Consider the following 27,113-nt stretch of genomic DNA (forward strand, 5'->3'; position numbering starts at 1 on the left):
GATCAATAGCAACAAGCTATTTCAGGGACATTTGTCCCTTGTTACTCTTTCTTCAGGTGAGAAATCCTCTATAAGCTTCTCAGGAACCTTCAGGTTCCAAAACATTTTGAAAAATACTAGTGTGGTTCAAAACCTTATTTGCTATATTTTGAGCAGCTAGTTGATGATTCTGCTTAACCGTATATGTTCCATCACTTAACATACTTGTTTCATTTGTTTGATCTTCCTTACTTTGGATATTATTTTGTGGCTTTGCCATAAATCCATCTGTTTTGCACTCCTGTCTCCCCACCCATTATTGTGAAAACCATTTTGCAGTGGAAGATGTCTGTGCCTTTCGTAGTGCCAATTGTGATTTTGGTACACTGTGGCTAGACTCTTGATGAGGACAGACTATTGCCAGGGTGAAGATAAAAGATCACTGGATGGTTATGTCCAGTCAAAGGCAACTATGGGGAACCGGCATTTGTCCACAAACAGCTTTCCAGGTCATGTGGCCAGCATGACTAAACTGCTTCTGGCACAACGGAACACCGTGACGGAAACCAGAGCACATGGAAACACAGTTTACCTTCCCGCCACAGCAGTACCTATTTATCTACTTGCACTGGCGTGCTTTCGAACTGCTAGGTTGGCAGGAGCTGGGACAGAGCAATGGGAGCTCACCCCATCATGGGGATCCAAACCGCCAACATTCTGATCAGCAAGCCCAAGAGGTTCAGTGGTTTAGACCACAGCACCACCCACGTCCCACACCTATTGTCAGGACATTACTCCAGTACTCAGAATCTTGCACTGGCTGTCCACATGCTATTGGTCCACGTTCAAGGTTCTTGTATTAATTGATATGATACTTAACAATTTGGGTTGAAGATACTTCAAGGACCACCTGCTCCCTTATATCCCTGCCTGTTAACTGAGATCTTTGGGGAAGTCACTGTTAGTGATCCCCTATGGCTCAGATGCATAGCTTGTATTCACCAAGAGCCAGGAATTCAGCACTGTGGGTCTAATTTTATGGAACTTCTTTCCTGTTGAAGTCAAACAATGAAGAGCTTTTTCCCCAGCGGGCATTTTAGTTGAATTGCAATTTTAAAGTTTTCACTGATTTTAATTTTCACTGTACAGTGGGACCTCGGGATGCGAACAGAATCCATTCCAGAGCCCCGTTCGCATCCCAAACAGAACGTCTGTGCCTGCACGGGTCTGTGCATGTGCGGGTCGCGTTTCACCGCTTCCACGCATGTGCGTGACGTCATTTTGACCATCTGCGCATGCTTGAGCGGCGAAACGCAGAAGTAACACACTCCGTTACTTCCAGGTCGCCGCGGAGCGCAACCCGAAAGCGCTCAACCTGAAGCGTATTTATCCCGAGGTATGAATGTATGAGTTACTTGCTTGCAGATTATTATAATTAAATGGTATATAAATTCTCCAAACAAACAAACAAAAGAATATGCATGCAGACTTTAAAAAATACTTCTGTCAATACCTCAGGTTTCCAGTGGCATAGTGTGGGAGGGGCCACAGGGGCGGTTGCCCCAGACGCAAAATTGTTAGGGGTGCAAAATTTGAACACCTGGTGCTGCCACAATTCCATTGCTGGTTTCTATTGAAAATTGTTTCTCCATACGAACCAGGAAGCAACCTCTTAAGACAACAGAATGATTCTTCTTTTCTTATCTCTACGGCTACAATCTCCTGGGTGACATGGACGTTGTTAGGCAGTTGAATGCACATGCATACTCCATCCATTTCCCTCCCCACCCATCCCGCCTTGCCCTAGGCCCTGGCAACCCATGCTACGTCACTGCAGGTTTCTTACTGTAATGGGGTAAAAACATAATTGTTGTTGTTTAGTTGTTTAGTCGTGTCCGACTCTTCGTGACCCCATGGACCAGAGCACACCAGGCATTCCTGTCTTCCACTGCCTCCCGCAGTTTGGTCAAACTCATGTTGGTAGCTTCGAGAACACTGTCCATTTCATCCTCTGTCATCCCCTTTTCCTTGTGCCCTCAATCTTTCCCAACCTCAGGGTCTTTTCCAGGGAATCTTCTCTTCTCATGAGGTGGCCAAAGTATTGGAGCCTCAGCTTTAGGATCTGTCCTTCCAGTGAGCACTCAGGGCTGATTTCCTTCAGAATGGATAGGTTTGATCTTCTTGCAGTCCATGGGACTCTCAAGAGTCTCCTCCAGCACCATAATTCAAATGCATCAATCTGGTAGTAGGAGGTATATTGCCTCTGAGTATGGAAATGCCATTGCTAACATAGCTGATAGTTCCTGGAAGATGACAAGGGTTGAAACTAAGGTAAGTTGTTTTTTTCATGGGTCCTAACTTTGTCTGGGGTCATTTTAGCCTTTTTGAGAAGGCTTATAATGGCTAAGCAACTGACCAGCAAATCAGGAAGTCAAGGATTCAATTATTACCTGTGCCATGAACTCACATAGGTGGCATTAGGTAAGCTGCTATCTCATCATCTCAGTTGTTCCCCCTATGTGTAATAAGAAACTAATACTGATGTGATGTGATGCATCTTGAACCCTCTAAAGCTCTACATGAATGCTAAGAATTGTTTAGAAAAGCTAGAAATCACATCTGCATAATTGTAAATTTATAAGTGCCCACACTGTTTTGGTCCAAAGATTAAACAAATCCAAAACTAGTATTCAATGACTGGTACACATGCAAGTGGATTAACACTGGAGTGCCAGTCGGAATGGAAAGCAAACAAGATTTCTATGTAGACCAGACATAGTCTTTGATAGGATTGCTTCAGAGGGAGTGTCTCCATTTTGAGGCTCCCATAAGCATCCACATTACAAGGTCATGGTGGCCAGATTCATCTGTAGAGGGCAGCTTGCCATGCACGAATGGTATACACTGTCAAAGAAGTGCAAGAAAGCTAGTTGTGATGTTCCCTTCCCTGAGTTTTCCCTGTGTCTTGGAGGCAGTCATGTCTAGGCCGATCCATTTAGCACTTTTTAAATGGCTAACTTCCTATGAAGCATGCATTTAAAAAAAGAAAAGAACTAAAAGAAGCTGTGTTGGCTCAACATCAAGGAGCTGTAGCAGAATACAAAGGGAATTAGTCCAAGGTTTGATAGGTCACACAATCTCTTTTCATTCTTAGTGCTTTTAGTGCTTCATCCTTCAAAGTCCTTTCTTCCTAGTTTTCCTGGACATGCATGTGTTTTTGGGGGTGGGAGCATGGCAGTATTATTATTATTATTATTATTATTATATTATTATTATTATTATTATTATTATTATTATTATTATTATTATTATTATTATTATTATTCCTGGCTGCCCAGGAAGACTCCCTGAGTGAGTGCTGGAGGGCCCTGCTCTTGCCACTTACCATCTGGCCTGGGGCGGGGCCTGGGGCCTCATAAGGACTGCGTGCGGCTTGCGGCCTGCTGCCCAGGAAGACTCCCTGAGTGAGTGCTTGAGGGCCCTGCTCCTTCCTGCCACTTACCATCTGGCCTGGGGCGGGGCCTGGGGCCTCATAAGGACTGCGTGCGGCTTGCGGCCTGCTGCCCAGGAAGACTCCCTGAGTGAGTGCTTGAGGGCCCTGCTCCTTCCTGCCACTTACCATCTGGCCTGGGGCGGGGCCTGGGGCCTCATAAGGACGGCTTGCGGCCTGCTGCCCAGGAAGACTCCCTGAGTGAGTGCTTGAGGGCCCTGCTCCTTCCTGCCACTTACCATCTGGCCCAGGGCGGGGCCTGACAGGCCTCACCAGGACAGTTGTTACTGCCGGAGAGGCACAGAGTGTTTTTAAAATGTGTTTTTTTTGTTGTTGTTTTTTAATTCTTTGGATTTTTTGTATGTGCGGGGTGGGGGTGGGATGGATGTTGGTTGGGCTTGGGGAATTATTTTATTTTTTATTATTATTTTGATGTTTTTGTAATTTTTACATTTTTCGTTTGTATTGTTTTATTGGTTTTGTTTGTTTGTTTAAGGTGTTATTTTGTTTTTAGGGGGAGGGTTCAGGGCTGCCGGGGAGTGGGCCCCAGCCCATAAAATGGCTGGGGCATGTTCCACAGGGCGGGATGCACTGGGACAACCGATCTCAGTGATCACGGGTAGGAGGAGGAGTTACGCTAAGACCAGACCCTATCATTACAGAGGAGGCAGGTTTAGTCGTTGTCTGAGGACTATCCCTGCCTCCGGGTCTGGTCCTGACCGGATGGATACTAGAATCAGCAAGGGATACCCACATGACCTGAAGGTGCTGCTGTGCAATGCCAGGTCAATGATTCATAAGACCACTGCCATCCATGACTTGATCATGGATGGAGGATTTGACCTGGCATGTATAACAGAGACCTGGTTGGTTGAAGCAGATGGGCCTGTCCTTGCCACTGCTTGTCCACCAGGTTTCTCTTACGCACAGCAACCCAGGTCATGTGGGCGGGGAGGGGGGGTTGCAGTGATTTTTAGGAAGTCATTAGTTTGCACCAGGCGTCCTGTTGGGAAGACCCAGTTTTCTGAGTGCATGTTCTGGAAGTTGGGCAATAGGGGCAGTACAGGATTCCTTTTGGTGTACCGACCTCCCCGCTGCACCAAGGATTCCCTGCCCGAGCTGCTTCAGGTCGTGGCGGATGTTCTCCTGGAGACACCTAGCTTGGTCGTCCTAGGGGATTTTAACATCCATGCCGACACGACCTTACAAGGGGCCGCTCGGGACTTCGTGGAAAGCATGGCCTCCATGGGGCTGTCCCTGAATAAGTCTGGCCCAACCCATAGCCGTGGACATGCCTTGGACCTGGTGTTTACCTCTATGGATGTTGGTGATCTGACACTAAGTAAAAGCGAAACGAAAGAAGTGCCATGGTCAGATCACTTCCTGGTGCAACTGGACTTCTCTGCGACCCATCCCCTCTGCAGGGAGGTGGGACCAATTCGGATGGTCCGCCCCCGCCACTTAATGGATCCAAATGGTTTCCAGAGAGTGGTAGGGGATGCTTTATCCCATGTTGATGGCCTTTCAGCTGATTCCCTGGTGGCCCGCTGGAATGTGGAGTTAACCAGGGCTATTGACTGTTTGGCTCCGAAGCGCCCTCTCCGATTGCATGGAGCCCGGACAGCCCCGTGGTTTTCCACGGATCTGAGGGCAATGAAACAATCGTTGAGACGGCTAGAGCGCCGGTGGCGGAGAACTCATTCCGAATCTGACCGGACACAGGTTAGAGCTCAACGTCGAGCCTACCAAGTGGCGATAGCGACGGCGAAGAAGAATTTCTTCACCGCCTCTATTGCATCTGCAGAAAACAGCAGCAGGAGACTTTTTCAGGTGGTTCACAATTTAGCGGAACCACCTGCAACATCGGGGCCCAGTACGGGCCACATGTTCTCCTGCAATGATTTTGCAAAGTTTTTTGCAGATAAAATCGCTCAGATTCGGGAAGAAGTAGACTCCACCGTGGGAGCAGGGCCAGGGCGGGAGAGTGCTAGAGTTCTGTCTAGTCAAGTTGAGTGGGATCAATTCCAATCTGTTACCTCCGAGGATGTGGACAGGCTGCTTGGACGAGTGAAACCAACCACCTGTCTCCTGGATCCTTGCCCATCCTGGCTTATAAAAGCTAGCCGGGAAGGACTGGGCAATGGGCTTCGTGGGGTGGTGAATGCTTCCCTCCGTGAGGGAGCCTTCCCAGACCCGCTGAAAGAGGCGGTTATTAAACCGCTTCTTAAAAAACCATCTTTAGATGCGGCCACGATGGCCAACTATCGCCCAGTCTCAAATCTTCCATTCCTGGGCAAGGTGATTGAGCGAGCGGTTGCCGAACAACTCCAGGCACGCCTGGAAGAAGCGGACCATTTGGATCCCTTCCAGTCGGGATTCAGGCCTCATCATGGGACTGAAACTGCCTTGGTCGCACTGGTTGATGATCTCCGGCGGGCTAGGGACAAAGGTGAGAGCTGTTTCCTAGTTCTGCTGGATCTCTCAGCGGCGTTTGATACCATCGACCATAGCATCCTTCTGGACCGTCTTGAGGGGCTGGGAGCTGGGGGCACTGTTATACAGTGGTTCCGCTCCTTCCTCCTGGGCCGTGTTCAGAAAGTGGTGGTGGGGGATGAGTGTTCAGACCCCTGGGCTCTCACTTGTGGGGTGCCTCAGGGTTCTGTCCTCTCCCCCATGCTTTTCAACATTTACATGCAGCCGCTGGGAGAGATCATCAGGAGGTTTGGGCTGGGTGTTCATCAGTATGCGGATGATACCCAGCTCTACCTCTCTTTTAAATCAGAACCAGTGAAGGTGGTGAAGGTCCTGTGTGAGTGTCTGGAGGCGGTTGGAGGATGGATGGCGGCTAACAGATTGAGGTTGAATCCTGACAAGACAGAAGTACTGTTTTTGGGGGACAGGAGGCGGGCAGGTGTGGAGGATTCCCTGGTCCTGAATGGGGTAACTGTGCCCCTGAAGGACCAGGTGCGCAGCCTGGGAGTCATTTTGGACTCACAGCTGTCCATGGAGGCACAGGTCAAATCCGTGTCCAGGGCAGCTGTTTACCAGCTCCATCTGGTACGTAGGCTGAGACCCTATCTGCCTGCGGACTGTCTCGCCAGAGTGGTGCATGCTCTGGTTATCTCCCGCTTGGACTACTGCAATGCACTCTACGTGGGGCTACCTTTGAAGGTGACTCGGAAACTACAACTAATCCAGAATGCGGCAGCTAGACTGGTGACTGGGAGCGGCCGCCGAGACCATATAACACCGGTCTTGAAAGACTTGCATTGGCTCCCAGTACGTTTCCGAGCACAATTCAAAGTGTTGGTGCTGACCTTTAAAGCCCTAAACGGCCTCGGTCCAGTATACCTGAAGGAGCGTCTCCACCCCCATCATTCTGCCCGGACGCTGAGGTCCAGCGCCGAGGGCCTTCTGGCGGTTCCCTCATTGCGAGAAGCAAAGCTACAGGGAACCAGGCAGAGGGCCTTCTCGGTAGTGGCGCCCACCCTGTGGAACGCCCTTCCAGCAGATGTCAAAGTGATAAATAACTACCTGACATTCAAGAGACATCTTAAGGCAGCCCTGTTCAGGGAAGTTTTTAACATGTGATATTTTATTGTATTTTTGGTTTTTATGGAAGCCGCCCAGAGTGGCTGGGGAGGCCCAGCCAGATGGGCGGGGTATAAATAATAAATTATTATTATTATTATTATTATTATTATTATTATTATTATTATTCCCCTCTCATCTGGCTAGGTTTCCCCAGCACTCTGGGCGGCTTCCAGCACATATAAAAACATAATAAAGATTCAAACATTAAAAACTTCCCAATACAGGGCTGCCTTCAGATGTTTTCTAAAAGTTGTGTAGTTCTTTATCTACTTGACATACGATGGGAAGGCGTTCCACAGGCTACCACTAAGAAGGCCCTCTGCCTGGTTCCCTGTAGTTTCACTTCTCGCAATGAGGGCTAAAAGGCCCTTGGAGGTGGACATTGGGCATATAAACAAGCGTCCCATCCCTCCTCAACATTGGGCATATAAACAAGCGTCCCATCCCTCCTCCATTTCTAGGATATCTCTGATGCCAAAGGAGAAACTTATCCCTCTTTCCATTTTATGTGTCATTGTGTAATTTCCCCATCAGGCATGTCATCTTGGAGGAGCCTGGTGTCCACAGCAACCAACTTCTATTATCCAATGACCATCCCTGCATTCAGCCAGTACCCATACCTGAGTTGGAGTTTTTAATTTAAAAAACATGTTCTTGCCCTGTCCCAGCTAGCACAATTACTGCAGTTCATTGGAAACAGGGGCTTTCCTAGGGTCACTGGGACACCAATTAGATGGTCCTCATTACATCATGTGCAAGTCTATCTCCCTCTTTCTTCTCACCATCGCCTATCCCCCCACATAATAGAGGTGTGCATCAGTTTCAGACAAATCCTGAATTCTGAGACGAAGTGTGGTGCCTCAAATGGATTTTTGCCTTGTTGGGTTGCTAATCAGGATTTATATGAGGCAGCAAGAGAGGGAACATGGAGATCTGAAGCAGTCTGTGGAGCTTTGTTGTCTCCAATTTGTAGTTTTCTTACCTAGGAGCACCTATCTCACATCTGCCGTTTTGAGACCAACAGCCCACAAAACACTAAGGGGGCAGAGTAAAGTGGTTCCTTTTCCACCCAGCTCAAAACTGGAATGGCTGTCGCTGTGGGGAAAAACCAATGCAGCTGTTTTTTGAAATTTGACAAGATTTATACACCCTCAGAAGGGGCGACCTTGTCTGCAAAGTTCATCAAACTCTGCCCCAAAATAGAGAGAGAAAAAATCAAACTTCAAAGGTGCCCAGCACAAAAACCTCTAAACACATTTGTCTGTAATGTAAAAGGTAAAGGGACCCCTGACCGTTAGGTCCAGTCATGACCGACTCTGGGGTTGTGGCGCTCATCTTGCTTTATTGGCTGAGGGAGCCGGCGTACAGCTTCCAGGTCATGTGGCCAGCATGACTAAGCTGCTTCTGGCGAACCAGAGCAGCGCACGGAAACGCCGTTTACCTTCCCGCCAGAGCGGTACCTATTTATCTACTTGCACTTTGATGTGCCTTCAAGCTGCTAAGTTGGCAGGAGCAGGGACCGAGCAATGGGAGCTCACCCCGTCGCAGGGATTCGAACCGCCGACCTTCTGATCGGCAAGTCCTAGGCTCTGTGGTTTAAGCCACAGCACCACCCGCGTCCCAGTGTCTATAATGTAGTAGCCTTTATTCACCCTGGAAAGACTGGGGTGCCTGCAAATTTCATCCACTTTTGTCAAAAAAGTTGCTGCCAAAAAATAGTGAAGTAGGGGGGCAGGGATTATGAAGCAGATTTATACAGATGGACCCTGAGCTGAATCAGACAGCTCACAAGGCACTTCTAACTAAAGTAGGCAGTTTTCTGAAGCACTGAACTAGGGTTCTGACTAAATTATGTTGGTGGTGCACACCCATACCAATTAGCACATTTAAAAGTCATTTTAAAAAATTGCATTGTTACTGTTATACAATTGTTTTGGTTATTTCAGAGTCTATGTGCTCAGTCTATGCATTTCTGGTGTATGTATCTCTGCAAATGATTTTTAAAAGGCTTTCTCCAGCTACAATGAAGGCCAAAGTCTGTATTCCTTACCCTCTTCTATACAGGGCTCCTGCTCACTGAGTGGACCCTGCCTTTTTAGCTAATGCGAGCATCGTTCATACAAAAAGACCTTCCACTTAGGATATAGTTTTATCTATGTAGCAAGCATGGTTTAGTTAGCCGAAGCAGATGTAGTCTTGTGATCTGCTTTGTTCAAACCATTCAGGTTATCTGCAAACAAGATGCAATGGCAAATCTCAACATCTCATTGTCTTCAGAAAGCCCAAGTGCTGGTAAGGAATTCAAGTAGGTACAGATCAATAAACCCCCTCAAGGCCTTCCTCACTGATAAATTGCTCAGAATGAAGGAGCATATCAAATCTGGAAGATTTATAGCATCCAGCGGCAATTTCCTGTTCCAACCAGCAATCTTGCTGCTACATGGAGCACCGAGCCAGTCGCTGACTTATAGGGTTGCTGGTTCAAGATCCACTATGGCTTGGCAGCCTGGTATTCTCTCATCCTTTCACATTAGTTGGTTTTTTTAAAAACGTGTTTTATAAAAGTTCAACAGCTTCTCTGTGCATGGGGACTCATATGATTTTCTTCAACTAGGGCAAGTACCAATAGGTGAGCAAAATGCAGCAACAGACACCCCCCAACCACATATCTGCATCTATTTTACAGTAGCATTGGTTGTAGATCTGTGGATTAAGTTCAGCTTTTCCAAGATGCTGCTATGGAACAGGACACAAATCGTGGACATCTGTACCACGGGAAATGACGGTTTCTCAGTTCCACCTACAAGTATCTAGAACAGTATAATCAGGAAAGATGTATGGGTTGTATCTTCAGATATAGCCTTCTAGGACCCAGCCTTACCTGGAAAAGTATGGGTTACAGCCATGGTTCTGACTCCAGGCAGGGATGCCCAACACTGAGTTGTAGCACAGGAACTAGAATGTGAACCACTGACAAGCAACACCTTGAGAGGAAGGGACTCTGTAGGACACCCCCTTGCACCTCCCCCCCCCCTTTGAAATTGTGTGAGAGTGAACACACAGAATGTGTGCATGTATGTCAAGAGTGGCCCCGCCTACCACCAGCAACAGCCACAGCTGCCCATGCCCGCTGCCATGTACCCACCTAGCACCTGCCCAATGCCACACGTGGCTCTGGGTGGCAAAGATGCTGCTGATTCCTGTCCTATGGCAACAGGGATTGAGTCGTTTCTTCTGAGGGGTAAGAGCAGAGGCACCAAGTTGCGCCCAACATTGGGGAGGCTCATAATGCGTGCAGTGTGTGCTGCCACACTTGGCACAATGTTGTGTGACTGCTGCAGATGCTGCAAAGACCAGGGCAACATCTTGCAAGGTTGCACGGCATCTCCCAAGGTGGTGGAAGACAGCAGGAAAAAAAGTAAGAGAGAGGGAGGAGGGAGGGGCAGGTGGGCGAGGAAGGGCTCTGCCTCTCCTGCCCCTTCAAGGTTGAGCAGACTAGGCCCTATCCCAACAGACTTTGGGAAGGCGGAAGACACCTTAGCCCTACAGAGCTGGCACCTATGGGTAAAAGGTAAAGGTAAAGGACTGGACCATTAGGTCCAGTCGTGGCCGACTCTGGGGTTGTGGCGCTCATCTCACTTTATTGGCCGAGGGAGCCGGCGTGCAGCTTCCAGGTCATGTGGCCAGCATGACTAAGCCACCTCTGGTGAACCAGAGCAGCGCACGGAAACGCCGTTTACCTTCCCGCTGGAGTGGTACCTATTTATCTACTTTGACGTGCTTTCTAACTGCTAGGTGGGCAGGAGCTGGGACCGAGCAACGGGAACTCACTCCATCGCGGGGATGCGAACCGCCGGCCTTCTGATCGGCAAGCCCTAGGCTCTGTGGTTTAACCCACAGCGCCACCTGCGTTCCTGGCACCTATGGGTAGGAGTCACCAGACACTCCCTTCCCAAAGTGAGTTTCCACCCAAACAAGCAGCTGGACAGGTCTTCAAAACCAAACTGAATAAGAAGATCTGTAGTCTTCAGGGACAGTTGAGGCTCAAACAAAAGGAGCTGCTAAAGGCCATGTTATGGCACTTCATGTCTAACTGGAACAAAAGCATAAAGCGAGTGGGAACCAGAAAACTTCCTACTTATCCTAAAGGAACACCTACAGGCCTGTGACATTCTCCAGGAGATTGCTGAAGAGCTATGTTGAGGCTGGTTGGTGAAACACCCCATGGCAACAGCTTTAAACAAAACACTAACAATTGATTTCTATTCGTTAAAACAAACATACCGTTTGTTTATTTCATTGTATGCTTCCTTGAAAGGCATGGACTCTTCCCCAGGTGCTTTTTCAAAAGAGTTGCTGAGGAATGAGTGCCATGCTCGATCATTTTGCACCACAATAAACTTCCAAGTTAGCTTTGTGCATACAGCTACTCTGGGAAGAAAAAGGTGCTCGCCTGAGAGGGGTCAGAACTGAGATCTGGCGAGTTCCTGTTGAAAAAAGGCCCTGGTTACCTTGGTTTACAACCACAATCCGTTCCGGAGATCCATTCGTAAGCCAAAACAGGTCGTAAACCAAGGCGCACTTTTGCCAATGGGGCTCCAAAAAAATTGTTCGTAAACCAAAAAAATTGTTCGTAATCCAAAAAAAAAAAAGGGTCATAATCCAAAAAAAGTTAACAAACAGAGACACGCACTTCTGGGTTTGATGTGTTCGTAACCCAAAATGTATGCAAACCAGACTGTTCGCAAACCAAGGTACCACTGTATGTTGATGTGGCAACTGCTTTCCTGAAGGGTATATGGAATCAGTACTGGGCTCCACAAAGGTGGATAAACTGAAGTTCAATCCGGGTTATGTCTGAGCAATATAGTAGATGACTCGCTGAACTGGCTAGCTGGAGAAGTGGCCATTTGGCCGGGATTGCACTCTCCCCTGTGGAACAGGCTCATGGTTTGGAGGCACTCTTGGACTTAGCATTACAGCCAGATTTAGAGTCTCTGATGGAAGCTGTGGCCATTTATTAACTTCAGCTGATTTGCCAGCTACAACTTTTGCTGGAAAACAATGACCTGGCTACAATCCGACATGCTCTAGTAACCTCTAGACAGCACAACTGGAATGCATCCTTTATAGGACTGCCTTTGGAAAGAGTTCAGAACTTTCCACCAGTATAGAATGCTGTCACCTGATTCTTCAAGGGTGTGCTGGAATGAACACACCTCACCAGTTCTGATATGCCTGCACTGGTTATCCGAGTCCAGTAGTAAGTGCTAGTTTAGACCCTTAAAGCCCTACACAGCCTGGGTTCTGGTTATCGGGGAAATGCTTCTCCCTTCAGATATCTTCTAAAGGTTGTATAGTTATTTACCTCCTTGGCTTGGGGAGGTCACATAACTCCATACCCTCCAACATTTCCCTGATGAACATAGGGACGTCCTACCATACCAACATTTCTCTGGTGAAAATAGGGATGTCCTAAGGAAAAGCGGGACATTCCAAGATAAATTCAGAAACCAGGACTGTCTCTGGAAAATGGACATTTGGAGGGTCTGCTACTTCAGCAATTGCCCCTCCATGGGAAACCAGAGGCCTAATTGCCCCCAAGTAGCTATACTGTGTCTTTGCCTTGCTTTCTTCTCTGCCCTGTGATTGGTTATTGCTTATTTCTGTCACTATAGACATTTCCCTTTCTTGTTAGTGGATTATGTCCATTTGACAAAGCACCTAGAATATGTGACTCGCAGAGAACTCCTTGTTCTATCTGCTCTTGCTTTGTTTCATAGCTACATTTCTTTCCCTACTTCTTTGGCCCCACTGATCCTACCACCAACTTGTCTCCACATCCACCAGCACAGCCTTTCGCAAAACTGACCTCAGCTTGCGACTCTGAATTTACTGTAGCCCTTGGTTTGAAAACGGAGAGATCCAAATCTCTCCACTTTCCCCTCTGCTAGGCTCTGTGGACTCCAGTTAACCCCAGCCAGCAGAGTCAAATATCAGGGATGATGGCAGGGGGAGCCATCTTTGAAAAGAGTGGGGCTCACATTTAAACTACCATGGACAGCTCCAAATATTTCTCACTACGGTTCAAGCAAGGAGAGTTAATCTGAATAAATTTGCAACCACTAACACCTTAAATGTTTTTAAATTATTTAACTTTTATTACTGTTGCACCATTTATACAATTACATATAATTTCAATGCATCCATTGTACATTTTGCTTTTTCGTTTGTTTTTGTTTTGTTTTTTTCCCCAATGAGTGGTGTATTGGTGTCTGTGACACAGAATGGAAGAGAAACTGGAACTGCAATGAACGCAGAATTTTTTTTTTCATTTTCACTGACCAATAAACAGAACTACAGGTGCACCCAACCACGGACATGCAATAAACTCGTCATGAGAAATCTAGGTAGGCTAAGTAGGATGAGAATGCGTATTTTTTTTTTGTTTTTTTGTTTTTTTTGTTTTGTTTTTTTAACTCCCAAAAATATTTGGAGAGGAAGAAGAATCAGAGGATTGGCATTGAGAGAAAAAATGTGGACAGCTGTGTGAGTTTCGTCTGAAAGCTGCCGTTCATCCACTGCATAAAAAATACAAAATGATAAAGGCTGTAAATTAAAAAATAAAAAATAAAATACAAACCGCAGGAAATACTGCTTTCATAAAGATCTGATTGGTGTGGCACTGACCCCAACTGGGCCGAATCTTCAATTACATCATCACTCCCAAACCCCCCCATTAGAGAAAAAGAAGAAAGGAAAAGACCCAAAGATTGGTGGAGTGCGTTTACGAAGCAGTTCACGTACAAAAAAAAAAAAAAAAGAGGTACTGCATTTTCGGACATCTGGGTTGCCTTATTTGAACTACTGATTGAAATACAGGACTTTGCAAAGTTGGCAGAAAGTATATTAGATATTTCCCCCACAAAAATACTATTTGGATCCCCACCCCAGCCCGTCCTCTGCCAGAACCAGCACCCCAACCCCCTCCCTTTCAACTTGATGGGACAATCTGTTTTTTTCCTTTTTTATTTTTCCTGGGCAATACATATTGTTATTTCAGATCTGAAATGAGTTAGTAGAGCTGGGGGGGGGGGGGGGAAGAAAGAGAGAGAGAGAGAAAGAGAGAGGTAATAATAATAAAAATACACAGGTTGTTTAAAGTGGTTAATTTGTCGTCGTTGCTGCTGCTGCTGCTGCTGCCGTTTCGTTTCCCAATAGGCTGTCCAAATTTAATCTTTCACTGCTATGGTTTGATCCGAATTAGTTGCCGGGGCTTCAGATGGTTTTGCTTCCTCTGGCGGGGCCGCAGGCTCCGAGGCCTTAGGAGTAGAACTAGGTGCTTCTGTTGTTGCCGGGGTCTCCTTGGAAGAAGGCGCAGCCTCGCTGCTGCTAGGTTTTGAGTCTGAAGCTGGGGCCACTTCACTTTTAGTTTCTTGGGGGGCTGTGGGTACTGCAGGAGCCTCAGTCTTTTTGACTTCCCCTTCCTCCTTGCCCTTGTCATCTACTTTACTAGTAGCTGTGGCTTCTGAAGGCTGGGAAGCTTTTGCATCGCTGCTGGGCTCAGAAGGTTTCGGCGCGTCGCTGCTGGCTGGAGGAGGAGCGGCAGGGCTGGGCTCCTCCGCTTTGGGCGCCTGCTGCTCGTTGTTCTTCGGAGGCTCAGCCTTGGCATCGACGGCAGCCTCAGGCTTCTCCGGCTCAGGTTTCTTGGGCTCTTCCTGGCTCGGGGCAGCCGTCTCTTTCTCCCCTTCTTTCTCTTCCGCCTTCTTGGCCTCCTTGTCTCCCTGCTTATCCTCCTGGTTGTTCTCCTTCACTTCTGCCGTCTCCGTTGTGGTGGCCTGGCTCTGCTCGTTCTCCTTCAGAGCCTCGCCTTCCTCCACGGCCGCCCCCTCAGCCTTCTTGTCCTTGTCTTTGGCCTTTTCGTCATTCACATTGTAGCCCTTCTTCTTCTTGCTCAGTTTGCCTCCCATGTTGGAGCCCTGGGGACAAGGAAAGAGAAAGAGGGTTACCCAGAAAGAAGGCCACCTTGTTTTGAGCCAGGGTCAAAACACAAAACACTCATGAGCTGGCTTTTTTCTCACACCAGCATTGGAATTCGTTGCAGAGAGGGGAATGATGAGCAGTTTACATCACCACAGACTGTGGGCATAACTGGTACCTACATTCCAAATTTATGTTTGTTTTCTACTGGTCTAACTTGTCATGGCTTTCCTTAAATAAGGTTGTAGTTTAAGGACAGCTGATCACTCTCTCTTGGAGCCCCATCCTGCACCCCACATAACAGTGCTATAGTTCCCTGGATTCCTCAGGAGAAAGGAAACAATAGTTACACCATTTTGAGTCTATAGTACAGTGGTACCTCAGTGGTACAGTCTATAGTACAGTGGTACCTCAGTGGTACCTCAGACGCTTCAGGTTACAGATGCTTCAGGTTACAGACTCCACTAGGCCAGAAATAGTACCTCGGGTTAAGAACTTTACCTCAGGTTGAGAACAGGAATTGCATGCCACTGGCGCAGCGGCAGTGGGAAGCCCCATTAGCTAAAGTGGTACCTCAGGTTAAGAACAGTTTCAGGTTAAGAACGGACCTCCAGAATGAATTACGTTCTTAACCCGAGGTACCACTGTACACGTACACGCACAGTAAATAAGGAACTTGTTATAATTAATATTTCACCAGGGGAGAAACACCTAACAGTATCTCTAGAAAGCATTCCTGACCCTGCTTCTCCTAGGCGCAGGCATGACCTGAGAATCAGCCAGCACATGGATGATGTAGAATAGGAGGGACTGAGGGGGTGGCACTTTACTTGGAGCAACGCCATTATCTACGAGAGACCGCATTCCTTCGTCTCTCTTGGTGAATATTAAATAAACTACTGGTAAGAACTCTTATTATTTATCTACTTCTTGGCATCCCACCGTGAGAGGGATAGGATTCCCTGAAGCCTTGACAGGTATAAAAGGTAAAAAGGTAAAGGGACCAGTTGTGACCGACTCTGGGGTTGCGCGCTCATCTCGCTTTATTGGCCGAGGGAGCCGGCGTACAGCTTCCGGGTCATGTGGCTTGCATGACTAAGCTGCTTCTGGCGAACCAGAGCAGCGCACAGAAACACCGTTTACCTTCCTGACGGAGAGGTACCTATTTATCTACTTGCACTTTGATGTGCTTTTGAACTGCTAGGTTGGCAGGAGCTTGTCAGGTATAAATGTATACAATGGAGCATAGGAAGAAAGCCACTGGTTCATCTAGCAAAGTGCTTCCCAAACTTGGATCTCCAGTTGTTTTTTGGACTACAGTTCCCAACATCCCTAACTAGCTGTGACATACCAAGGATTGCACCCAAAACCTTCTGCATGCAAACCTTCTGAGCTACAGCCCCTGACCATATGTGCAAACATCATTAAGCAGATGGCACTTTGCATAAATATGTCCAACCTCCCCACCCTCAATAAATTCCTAACATTTATATCCCACCTTCCTTCTATTATGGAACCCAAGGTGGCAGGTGGGTTGTCACTCACCAGGCACTGACCACACCCAGACTTGCAAGACGGTGGCCTCATGTGCCTTCAGACCATTCCCTGGGACTAATTTCATTATCTACCTTCTCTTTACCTGCCCTCAAAATTCCTACAGATATTCAACCTGAGCAGAACCTGTTGCAAATTTCACTCCAGGCAAATTTTGGAGGAGCCAGAATCCAGAACGCCTTAGAAGACAAAGGTTTGATTAATACAGTGGTACCTCAGGTTACAGACGCTTCAGGTTACAGACTCCGCTAACCCAGAAATAGTACCTCAGGTTAAGAACTTTGCTTCAGGGTGAGAACAGAAATTGGGCGGCAGCGGTGCGACGGCAGCGGGAGGCCCCATTAGCTAAAGTGGTACCTCAGGTTAAGAACAGTTTCAGGTTAAGAACAGACCTCCAGAACGAACTAAGTTCTTAACCAAGGTACCACTGTATAGCCTTCTGCTCCTTCATATAACTGTTCATAGCATAGATCAGAACCACCCAAAGTCCCAATTCTGTCTCTAATAAGACTTTGAACAGTAATACCTTGGCATAGGTGGCTAGTTTAGAAAGCAAGAAAAATGGGAATCTGCAATAGAAGGCACGCCTCTTCTTCCTTTTTCTAACACTCACAGTTGTGGCTGGGAGACTCTGCATTAAAATCTACACATAGCTACAAGCCAAGGCAATGCATATAGTGTCCGAAGCGAGATGTAGCCGAATATCTCTGCCTCTCAGAACATTTTTTTATAGTGGAATCTCATTTTTTGAACGTAATCCATTCTGGAAGACAGTTCAGCTTCCGAAATGTTCGAAAAGCGAGGATCAATGGGCTGGCTGCAAAGTCAATGGGGGGAAATGAAAAACGCGCCTCAGAAGTCATTTGACTTCCGAGGCACATTCAAAAATGGAAGCAATTACTTCTGGGTTTTTGGCGTTCGGGTTCTGAATTGTTCAGCTTCTGAGACGCTCGAAAACCAAGGTTCCGCTGTATTGTTATTTTTAAACACTTACATATTTTCCTTACAAATGAAACGGTGGGTAACATTTTTACCCACCATTATTTAACATTTGATAGGACTGCTTTGTAAACCAGACCCAGGATCTATCAGTGGTATAACTATCTCAAATAATCTCCATCCTATAAAGTAGGCATTCCATAATTCTGAACCTGATATTTCTAGAAAACATAGTCAACCCTTTCATTTAGAAGAATCTGGTTTGGCAAGTCCATGTCCGCATTTGAACACCTAAGGCTTTGTAAATCATGATTTATAAATTCACGCAAGCATCATTCATCCATGGCTACATAAACCACTTACGTTTATGAGCCTGGGACATGTGTCTGACATGGGCAAGGCTGGTTTATACATGGTTATTCTTCGCTGGGACTCCTGTGACACAAGCTTGTGGCCCTCAACTGCAGTGAGATTTCTGAGCCCAAGAAGACGCCTTGGACTCACAGCCCACACTGTGAGTACAATAATCTGTATGCCTTGATTGAACAGGAGAGATTTTGATGCACTGGTGCTCACTGTGAAACAGTTCATAATAAGTGGTAATTTGGCTCCTCTGAAGTTATGAGGTTAGGGGGAGAGCTTCCAAAATGGGCTTCCCACATGCCCACAAGAAAGGGCACCCACCACACTTGGGTCAGCAGCACAGTTACTGGAGTCTAGTAACAATGCAGCCACCCCAGTTCTCACAACTTGCCCATGTAGGTCACAGTGCACTTATTATATAAAGAAAATGGGAGTTTTCATGCCCATCCAGTCACATTGCACTTCAGAGCAGTTTTGCAAATCAGCAGGGAACAAAGATTTTGAACAATAGCGAGAGCTATATTTGCTTGCAGATAGCCAATCCCCAATTAAGCCTCTATTTGTTTGCCCGGCTATGCTTGGATAAAACAAGTGTGCTTTTGTTTGATGTGCCTCTTCCACTTTTTTTCAAAGTCTTTTGCTTTTGACATGGCCAGCAAAATGCCTGCCATCAGGATGGGGGTGGGGAGAAGAAGGCCAAGTAGATGATGATGATGTTGATGATGAGGCTGGGAGGTTGGCTAAGTATCATGAGAAAAGGCTTTGCCACCCCTGCATTGATGACCTCAATGAAGTGCAGCACTTGATTCTTGCCCATAGGAGTGAATGGGAAGCATGCATTCATTTCAACAAGAGGAGGGTTCAAAATAGTCCCGTCACTAACTGTCTATAGCACAATTCAACCATCAATCACAGCACACCCCTTACAGGGAAACCATAAAGTCAGATGATAGGGTATGCAGCATGTGTTTCTATTTCTCTGGTTCCATGTTGTGCACACTTGGAGCTCACAAGGAAGAACAGAGGGGAACCAGGGAAAATGGGACTTTCCACAAGCAGCCTAGCCTACACATAGGGGAGCTTAAGCACATATTTAGCTTTTCTCTGCAAAGAACCCAACATCAGACTCCATTGCAACAAGTGGTCGGTGTGTGTATATACACAGACCCTCCAAATCCTTATTTTCCAGGGATAGTCTCAGATTTACAGAAGCTGTCTCGGTCTCTGATTTGATACCAGAATGTCCCGCTTTTCCTTATCACGTCCCTATTTTCATCGGAGAAATGTTGGAAGGTGTGGAGTTCTGCGACCTCCAAGCCAAGGAGATAAGTGACTAAACAACCCTTAGAAGACATCTGAAGGCAGCCATGTATAGGGAAGGATTCTTTTAAAAAATATTTGATGATTTATTACATTTTTATGTATGTTGACAGCCATCCAGGGTGGATGGGGCAACCCAGTCAGATGGGTGAGGTAGAAATCTTATGACTATTTCAAATGGGATAGGGTACCATATGTTGAGATTCCTGCATTGCAGGGGGTTGGACTAGATGCCCCTCAGTGTCCCTTCCAACTCTACAATTCTATTATTCTATTATTATTCCAAGCTGTTCCACCAGCCCAGTGTTCCTTCCCCAGTGTTACTTGCAAAACTAGGTTTTCCATACAGGCTTCTAGAGACACAAAATATTCAAGGTGTTCCCTGAAGTAGTGAAAGTAAATGAGAGAGATTTCTTAACTTAAATGTTACGATCCCCAAACAAAAGCTCAACAGATGATTGTAATGCAACAGTAGAGCGATGCTTTCATTATAATGAAATAAAGCATCACAAAATAATGAGCAAGCTTTTAAGTTCTTAGAGCTCTTCTTTGGGTTGGTTGTTTAAGGGAAAAATAAAAAGGGCTGCCAGTTTGTTTTGTAACATAAGAAAATTAATAATAATAATAATAATAATAATAATAATAATGGGATGGGGAAGAAAAAAATTGCTAGGTGTGATGCAATAGCCTGCAGCTTATGACGACCTGTATCTATTGCCCCATGGGGCCAATGGAAACTAGGAAGAATTTCCATGGGTGAAAATGATGTGGTCAAAGTGTTGACCCCACTCCCATTGTGCCTGATTTGTTAGGCATTAAAAAAAACTTCTCAGAACTTTTCATGAATTGTGCCACAAGGCTTTGCATGGACTCTGACGATGCTGGGAGCAAAAAAATAAAAAATAAAAAATTAGGCACAAAGAAGAAATGGCTGCTTAGCCTTTGTAAACATAAATGGTGTCTCTAGCACTAATCAGAATGCGTGGATATTTAAGGCCAGGGGCGTATCATGGGGGGGGGGGCGGGACTGCCAGGGAACATTTTTCTGGGGGACACTGGCAGGGTGGCGTGAGAAGACAAAAGGGTGCAGCCTTACAGTGCAATCCTAATAATTGCCCGGTGATTAGGATTTAAGGGAAGGGAGGGTATACTAACCCCTGTGCCAGTACAATGTTTACTTATTTTGGGGCGACGCAGGTGGCGCTGTGGTCAAAACCACCAAGAATCTTTGGCCTGCCAATCACAGGGTCAGACATTTGAATCCCTGTGACGGAGTGAGCTCCCGCTGCTCTGTCCCAGCTCCTGCCAACTTAGCAGTTCGAAAGCATACCAGCGCGAGTAGATAAATAGGTACCGCTGTAGTGGGAGGGTAAACGGCATTTCTGTGCACTGTGGCACTCGTCACTGTGTCCCGTTGCACTAGAAGTGGTTGAGTCATGCTGGCCACATGACCCAGAAAACCTGTCTATGGATAAATTCTGGTTCCCTTGGCCTGAAAGCGGAGAGGAGCACCGCAAAGTCAAATTTGACTGGACTTTACCATCCAGGGGTCCTTTACCTTTTACCTTATTTATTAATAATGTTTAAAATGCTCCCTTCACCCGAAGGTCTCAGTTTGGAAAGCACATACAAATTAAAACACATTTAACAATGAGAAGCTAAAGCAAAATATTGCAGCACTAGCATTCTTTATTGGAAAACCACAAGGCAGTTAAACCGCAGAGCAGTGGCAGAAAAGACATTCTCATTGCTTCATGAAGTGCGCCCCTTCCCAAAGACCTGGACCAAAAGACCCAAAGTCGTGGCTCTTCACCTGCCAACAAATTCAAAGAAAAGTTGTGGCAAAATTCACCCCAAGATAGGAGATTGTTTCAAAGGCCCAGAACTGTTCTCCTATGGATTCCTGCACCATAGAGCTCATTAAGCACAGGGACCACCGGAAAGACATCAGAAGAAATATTGAGGATTGGGAGCACTTCTATATCAGGAACTTGGGATATAAATGGTCCTGTCTAGGATTTAGGGCCAGAGGCCTAGACAATGGCAAGAGAACAGCCAGGACAGCATCAAATGCAGAAGGTCATGGAAAGCGAAAGTCAACTACCGTATTTCATACCCTCCAACGCTTTTCTGATGAAAATAGGGACATCGTACTGCATATCCTCCACCATTTCTCCAATGAAAATAGAGATGTCCCCGCCAACATTTCTCCGATGAAAATAGGGACAGCCTATTCCATACCCTCCAACATTTATTCGATGGAAATAGAGACATGCTGCCATAACCCCCAACATTTCTCTGATGGAAACAGAGACATCCTAAGGAAAAATGGGACATTCTGGGATCAAATCAGAAACCAGGACATCTTCCAAAATGAGATCGTCCTCTGTAAAACAGGGACACTTGAGGGGCGGGGGCTGATATTTGTCTACATCTGGCCAACAGATCAGACAGGCAGTTGAAGCGTGTGTCAGAATGGGAGGGCAGAAATCCACTCTGGTCCCCCAAGGAGCAGGCAAAGCCCACATATGAAGGAGGTTCTCCGAGTGGTGTGCCTATCTGGGCAATATTTCTGACAAGCTGTTCAGTGTGTGAGAAAGGAAGGCTGTAGAGGAAGCGGCAGCCTCTTCTTGGCACTTACAAGTCACCTCACAAGTCTCACTTAGCAGCTTCAATATGTGATGAAGCCTTCAGATGGGGCACCTGACCCACCAGCGTCCTGGTGCAAAGCGTGGGATTTCTTGGCACTCGTCAGCTCAAGTGACAAGAAGCTGCAGTTCTCATAAGTAGTCAAGTGGCCAAATATAACCGAACAAAAGTCTGATAGGGAAGGGTGGAAATGCCACTACAGGAGAAACAAGAAGTGTCATCTGAACCTCTTGTCAGCAGCCGCTGTGTCTGAAACTGGAAAATTATGAAAGTTTCTTCCCCTTGGCAAGAAACCTTGACTCCTTGACTTCCTTTTTTCTTCTTCTCCTCTCTTCCATAGCGGTCTTGTCAGACCACATTGCTCCATATCCTCTTCCACTGTTTCACTAAGCATTACTCCGGTCTCCCTCTCCGTTTCACCCTGTTCACCATTTTCATCTGCTTTCCAAAATAATCAGTTGCTTCTACGCTTGCCCTGAAGCAGTCTCAGTTCTCTCAGTTTCTGTTCTTCCTCGCTTATGGCTCCAGTTCTTCAGGAAAACATTCATTTGGGAGTATCGGCTTCCCTTCTAGTAGTGAGTCTTCCTCGGTGGGAAGAATCTTATCTATATCTCTGAAAATTCTCTGGAATGCTACCTTTGCACCCTTTCTGTTCCTGATGCTGCAGTATTCTCTTCTTACCTTAAATCACAAGGTTTGCCTGTGGGTCTGACAATCGGTTCTCCTTTTCTCAGGGGCAATGAGCTTGATTACACAGCTTGATTCATATAAGTGGGGACCATAGATTTTTCTGCAGCTACTCTGCCCAACCTTGGTCGCACTTCTGTAGATGTGTCCCCACTGTTTGTGGTACTTCTAGTGTGCTGAGTTTATAGACAACTCTGTCATTTCAAAATACGTAAAATAGAACATTACTCAACCCTCAAGATTTCTACACCAGGTTGCCCACCAAAGGACAGGTGGATAAGCACATCTTAAAGTGATGTGCTGGCTTCCAACCCTCTTTTTGCCTCTCCTGACAACATCACCATCATATTATTATTATTATTATTATTATTATTATTATTATTATTATTATTAGCCTCCTATCTGAACGAGTTGCTCCAGACAATCTGGGCGGCTCCCAACAAAGTCTTAAAAGCACAATAAAACACCCCCTGTGAAGATAGCTCAATTGCTGATAACACCAAGGTTGCAGGTTCGATCCCCATATGGGACAGCTGCATAGCCCTGCATTTCAGGGGGTTGGGCTAGATGATCTCCGAGGTCCCTTCCAACTCTACAATTCTATGATTCTCTAATCAAACATTAAAAACTTCCCTACATTTGCTGCTTTTATGCCACAAGTCAACTGTGTCCTATAACTTGTTCAATCTGAACAGCAGGGTCCATGGAGAGCTTCAGGGTGGAGGAGTGGCAGGGAAACTAAGATGCACAATATTGCTCCTCTGCAGTCCATCACTCCCTATAGAAGAGAGGTGAGGCAACTTTTTCAGCTCAAAAGCCACATTCCCTCACGGGAAACCCTTCAGGAGTCAGATGTCTGTCTGTGGAAGTGGCCAGAGGCAAAACTGGTTGCAGCAATGGGTGTGATGCTGACCTTTGTACAACAGACCAAATTCCAGCCATCCAAAAGTCAAGAGGTTTATATACTTCTACTCACATCACTCAATCCTCCATCCAAGTACAGTATGCTTACTGTATACTTGTGAAACGTGGGCCACTTATAAACACCATCTCCAACTCCTTGAAAGATTCCATCAACGGTGTCTCCAAAAATGTTTACACATCACTTGGGAAGACAGGCAAACTAATGCCAGTGTACTGGAAGAAGCAAAGATCACCACTGTCGAAGCAATGATTCTTCAACATCAACTTCGTTGGACTGGTCATGTTGTTCGGATGCCTGATTATCGTCTTCCAAAGCAACTACTCTATTCCGAACTTAAAAATGGAAAGTGTAATGTTGGTGGTCAACAAAAGAGGTTTAAAGACTCTCTCAGGGCAAATCTTAAAAAAATAATCGTATAAACACCGACAACTGGGAAACACTAGCCTGCGAGCGCTCCAATTGGAGAACAGCCTTTACCAAAGGTGTCATAGGCTTTGAAGACGCTCAAACTCAGGACAAAAAGGAGAAACGTGCTAAGAGGAAGGCACGCTTAGCAAACCCTCACCGTGATCAACTCCCGCCCAGAAACCTACGTCCCTACTGTGGAAGGACGTGTGGATCCAGAATTGGCCTCCACAGTCACTTACAGGCTCACTGTTAAGATTGTGTTCATAGAAGACAAACCTCAATCCTCCATCTACTGTAGGTAAAGAAGAGGCATTATTCCAATTCAAACACACACTCCAAGCCAGCCCAAAGCACTCAGGCAAGGCTCAGAGCAGGGCTGGTAAGCGATGTAGACCACATCCGATTCAGCCAGTTCTATTGTGCCTTGTTCTGTGTAGAGCAGCAGTGTTTCTGGAAACTTACCCTGACGGAATTCAAATGTAACAATAAACCATGGTTTGTTGTTCAGGAGACAGGTAGGCGTAAGCTTTAGGTCTTAATGTTCCTTCTTCCTTTTACCCCTTCTTCTACATGGGAAGAGGAGAGATTAGAAGCTTCTGCTTAGTTAGTGGGCAAACCATAGTTTGCCCACAAAGTAGGATTCTAAGTCAAAACTGTGGTTTGAGCAAACCATAGTTTGCTACGTTTGGATGCAAGAGCAAACGTAGAAAGTGGAAGCTTCTAATCTCTTTGCAAAAGAAGCACATGAACCTTAGACTTGTCCTCATGGCAAACCACTGCTTGTCTTTACCTCTGAATTCAGCCTATGCTAATTTCTTTGCATTTGTATTCTAATAGGAAGAAACACCCCCCCCCCCCGTGCATTAGTGTGATAAAATTCATTGCTGAAACTGCAAAGCTGGCCTCTGTACTTCATCCTAATGTTATCCTGGAGGAATTTGACATAAATGGTTCTCTGGGCTTAAGCAGAATTGCTGTGCTTTGCAGAAAACTACTCCAAGCAATAAGACATTTCACAGAACGGTCTGGGCCTTTAACACAGAAAGTTTACAATTGCAGGATGTCCCCAGTGATTTCCTAATGAGATAAGGGTTTGTTTCCCATAACCATCTGGAAACATATGTTGCATTTTATGATCCAGATGCTGCATCTAATAAAGTTTGCACCAAGGGATGTTGCCATTTGTGGGGCCACATTTCCCAAGTAAGATGGATATATTTTTTTTGCCGCAGCAGGATAGCAATGGGAGAAAATGACATATAATTCCCTATAGCAGTATAAAGGGTCAAAAAGTGCAGTGGGGTAACTGCAAGCTTCTCAGTTCCATGAAGAGTCCTAATCAGATAATTACACTACTGGGAAAACACATTTTAACCCTAAAGAGTTCATAATACTAGGAGTCACGCCACCTATCAATCCATCGTGCTGCTTACCAAAATAAAGCAATTAGGCAGAACTCAGTGCGTCACCCTGAAAGAACATAAATTGGAACTGGGTGTTGAATCCCACATCCTTAGAACCTCTTCCCCTCTCATTCCCCTCCTCTCTCTTACAGAGTTGAGTTTCTAGCTCTTAAGCCTATGAAAGTACCCTTGGAAATGTCTAGGCAATGGGAACAGAGCTATACTAGATATTTAAGCCCATTGCCCTTCTCCAGGAATTGTACCAACGGTCAGCCATATTGGGCTTATAGATAAACTGATAGATACAAACACAGATTTTGCTTCATTTGCATATTTTGAAGATTGCAAAAATGGCATCACCATGGCATCCATTTCTGGTTTAGGGTCAGACTATACACAGCTCTTCTATGAGACAGCAGAAGATACAGGGTTGGAGACCGTCTTCACTCTCTCCTGCTGGAGCATCCCTAGAGTGGAACTCCTCCTAGAGGACATGTTCTTCAGCAGAGAGAAGAAGCAACTTTTGCCAAGGCCCCCTTCCCCAAAAGCAATCTATGGATGGAAGGAGTCATTCCATCCATGGAAGGCTAAGTCTAGATCCAAACCACAAAGTCCTCATATGCACACTCCTTATGTCATTCTTATTAGAACATCGTTAACTGCCACCTCACAGGTCCCATGCATAAAAAGCAACATTAATCCTGAAAGACTGGGAAACGATGGGATGAGAAAGTAGGATTTGATGGGATACAACAGATGAATTTGATGGACTAACATTAGGACAAAGCGGCAGCTGCATGGATGTTATTAACCCAGAGATGGAAAGAAGATCCCTGCCAGAGAAGAATGGCAGATCAAGTTGATGGACTATGCCAAAATGACTACAGTGACTGGAAGAATGAGAAATCAGGAGGACCAAAATTTTAATAAGGAATGGGGGGTAATTTATAACTTTTATTAAAGACCATTTCAAACAGTTAAAATTGTTACTAGGATTGGAATATCACTTGTAATTTAATGGTGAATTTTGGATACAGTGGAGAGAGAAAAGATTTGGATTATTATAAAAGATGAAGGAAATGATTAGCAATAGGACCCACAAAGGGGAGGAGGGAAGTCCAAGAGAATATTGTTTTTATGTTGTATGTTGGACATGTGACTATAAAATTTTAATCTGAAAAACCAAATAAATAAATTTACTAAAAAACAAACAAACAATAGGACAAAGGAGAGGGAATTAGCCCTAGTCAAGCCATACAGTGGTGATCAGCTATCCAAGCATAACAACAGAACAGCTATCAAACTGGAAACTGCTGCCAGCTTCTGATATTCCTGACAGCTGGCCAAATTGGCTAGGGATGATGGGAGTTGCAGTCCAACAAAATCTTGAGGGCTGCGGGTTCCCCACACCTAGCTAAGCATTTCAAAACAAGCCAGGATATCAAGTCAACTTCAAACGATGGCGTCTATTAAAATATTCACAACAGGTTATAACAGTATTTGTTTTTTCCCAAAATGGGCTCAGATCATAACAAAAACAGCAAATATAGAAAGCAACAACAGATAGGATACAGTGGTAAGCAGCCCAAATTAGACATACTGTACATATATAGGCGGGACGCAGGTGGCGCTGTGGGTAAAAGCCTCAGCGCCTAGGGCTTGCCGATCGAAAGGTCGGCGGTTCGAATGCCCGTGGCACCCGGGTGCGCTCCCATTGCTCGGTCCCAGCACCTGCCAACCTAGCAGTTCGAAAGCACCCCCGGGTGCAAGTAGATAAATAGGGAGCGCTTACTAGCGGGAAGTTAAACGGTGTTTCCGTGTG

General features: G+C 45.9%; 1 protein-coding gene across 1 annotated transcript in view; it reads right to left on the reverse strand.

Moving 5' to 3' along the window:
• Positions 1–13,201: 13,201 nt before the first annotated feature.
• Positions 13,202–27,113, reverse strand: part of BASP1 (brain abundant membrane attached signal protein 1) — an 81,590-nt gene continuing 67,678 nt past the window's right edge. The window contains exon 2 of the mRNA XM_028737939.2: positions 13,202–15,042. Within this exon, the coding sequence (XP_028593772.2) occupies positions 14,296–15,033 (738 nt within the window). The 5' untranslated portion in view covers positions 15,034–15,042 and the 3' untranslated portion in view covers positions 13,202–14,295. The remainder of the gene's footprint in view (positions 15,043–27,113) is intronic.

The sequence above is a fragment of the Podarcis muralis genome, chromosome 8 (genome assembly GCF_964188315.1).
Source record: "Podarcis muralis chromosome 8, rPodMur119.hap1.1, whole genome shotgun sequence".
Lineage (NCBI taxonomy): Eukaryota > Metazoa > Chordata > Lepidosauria > Squamata > Lacertidae > Podarcis > Podarcis muralis.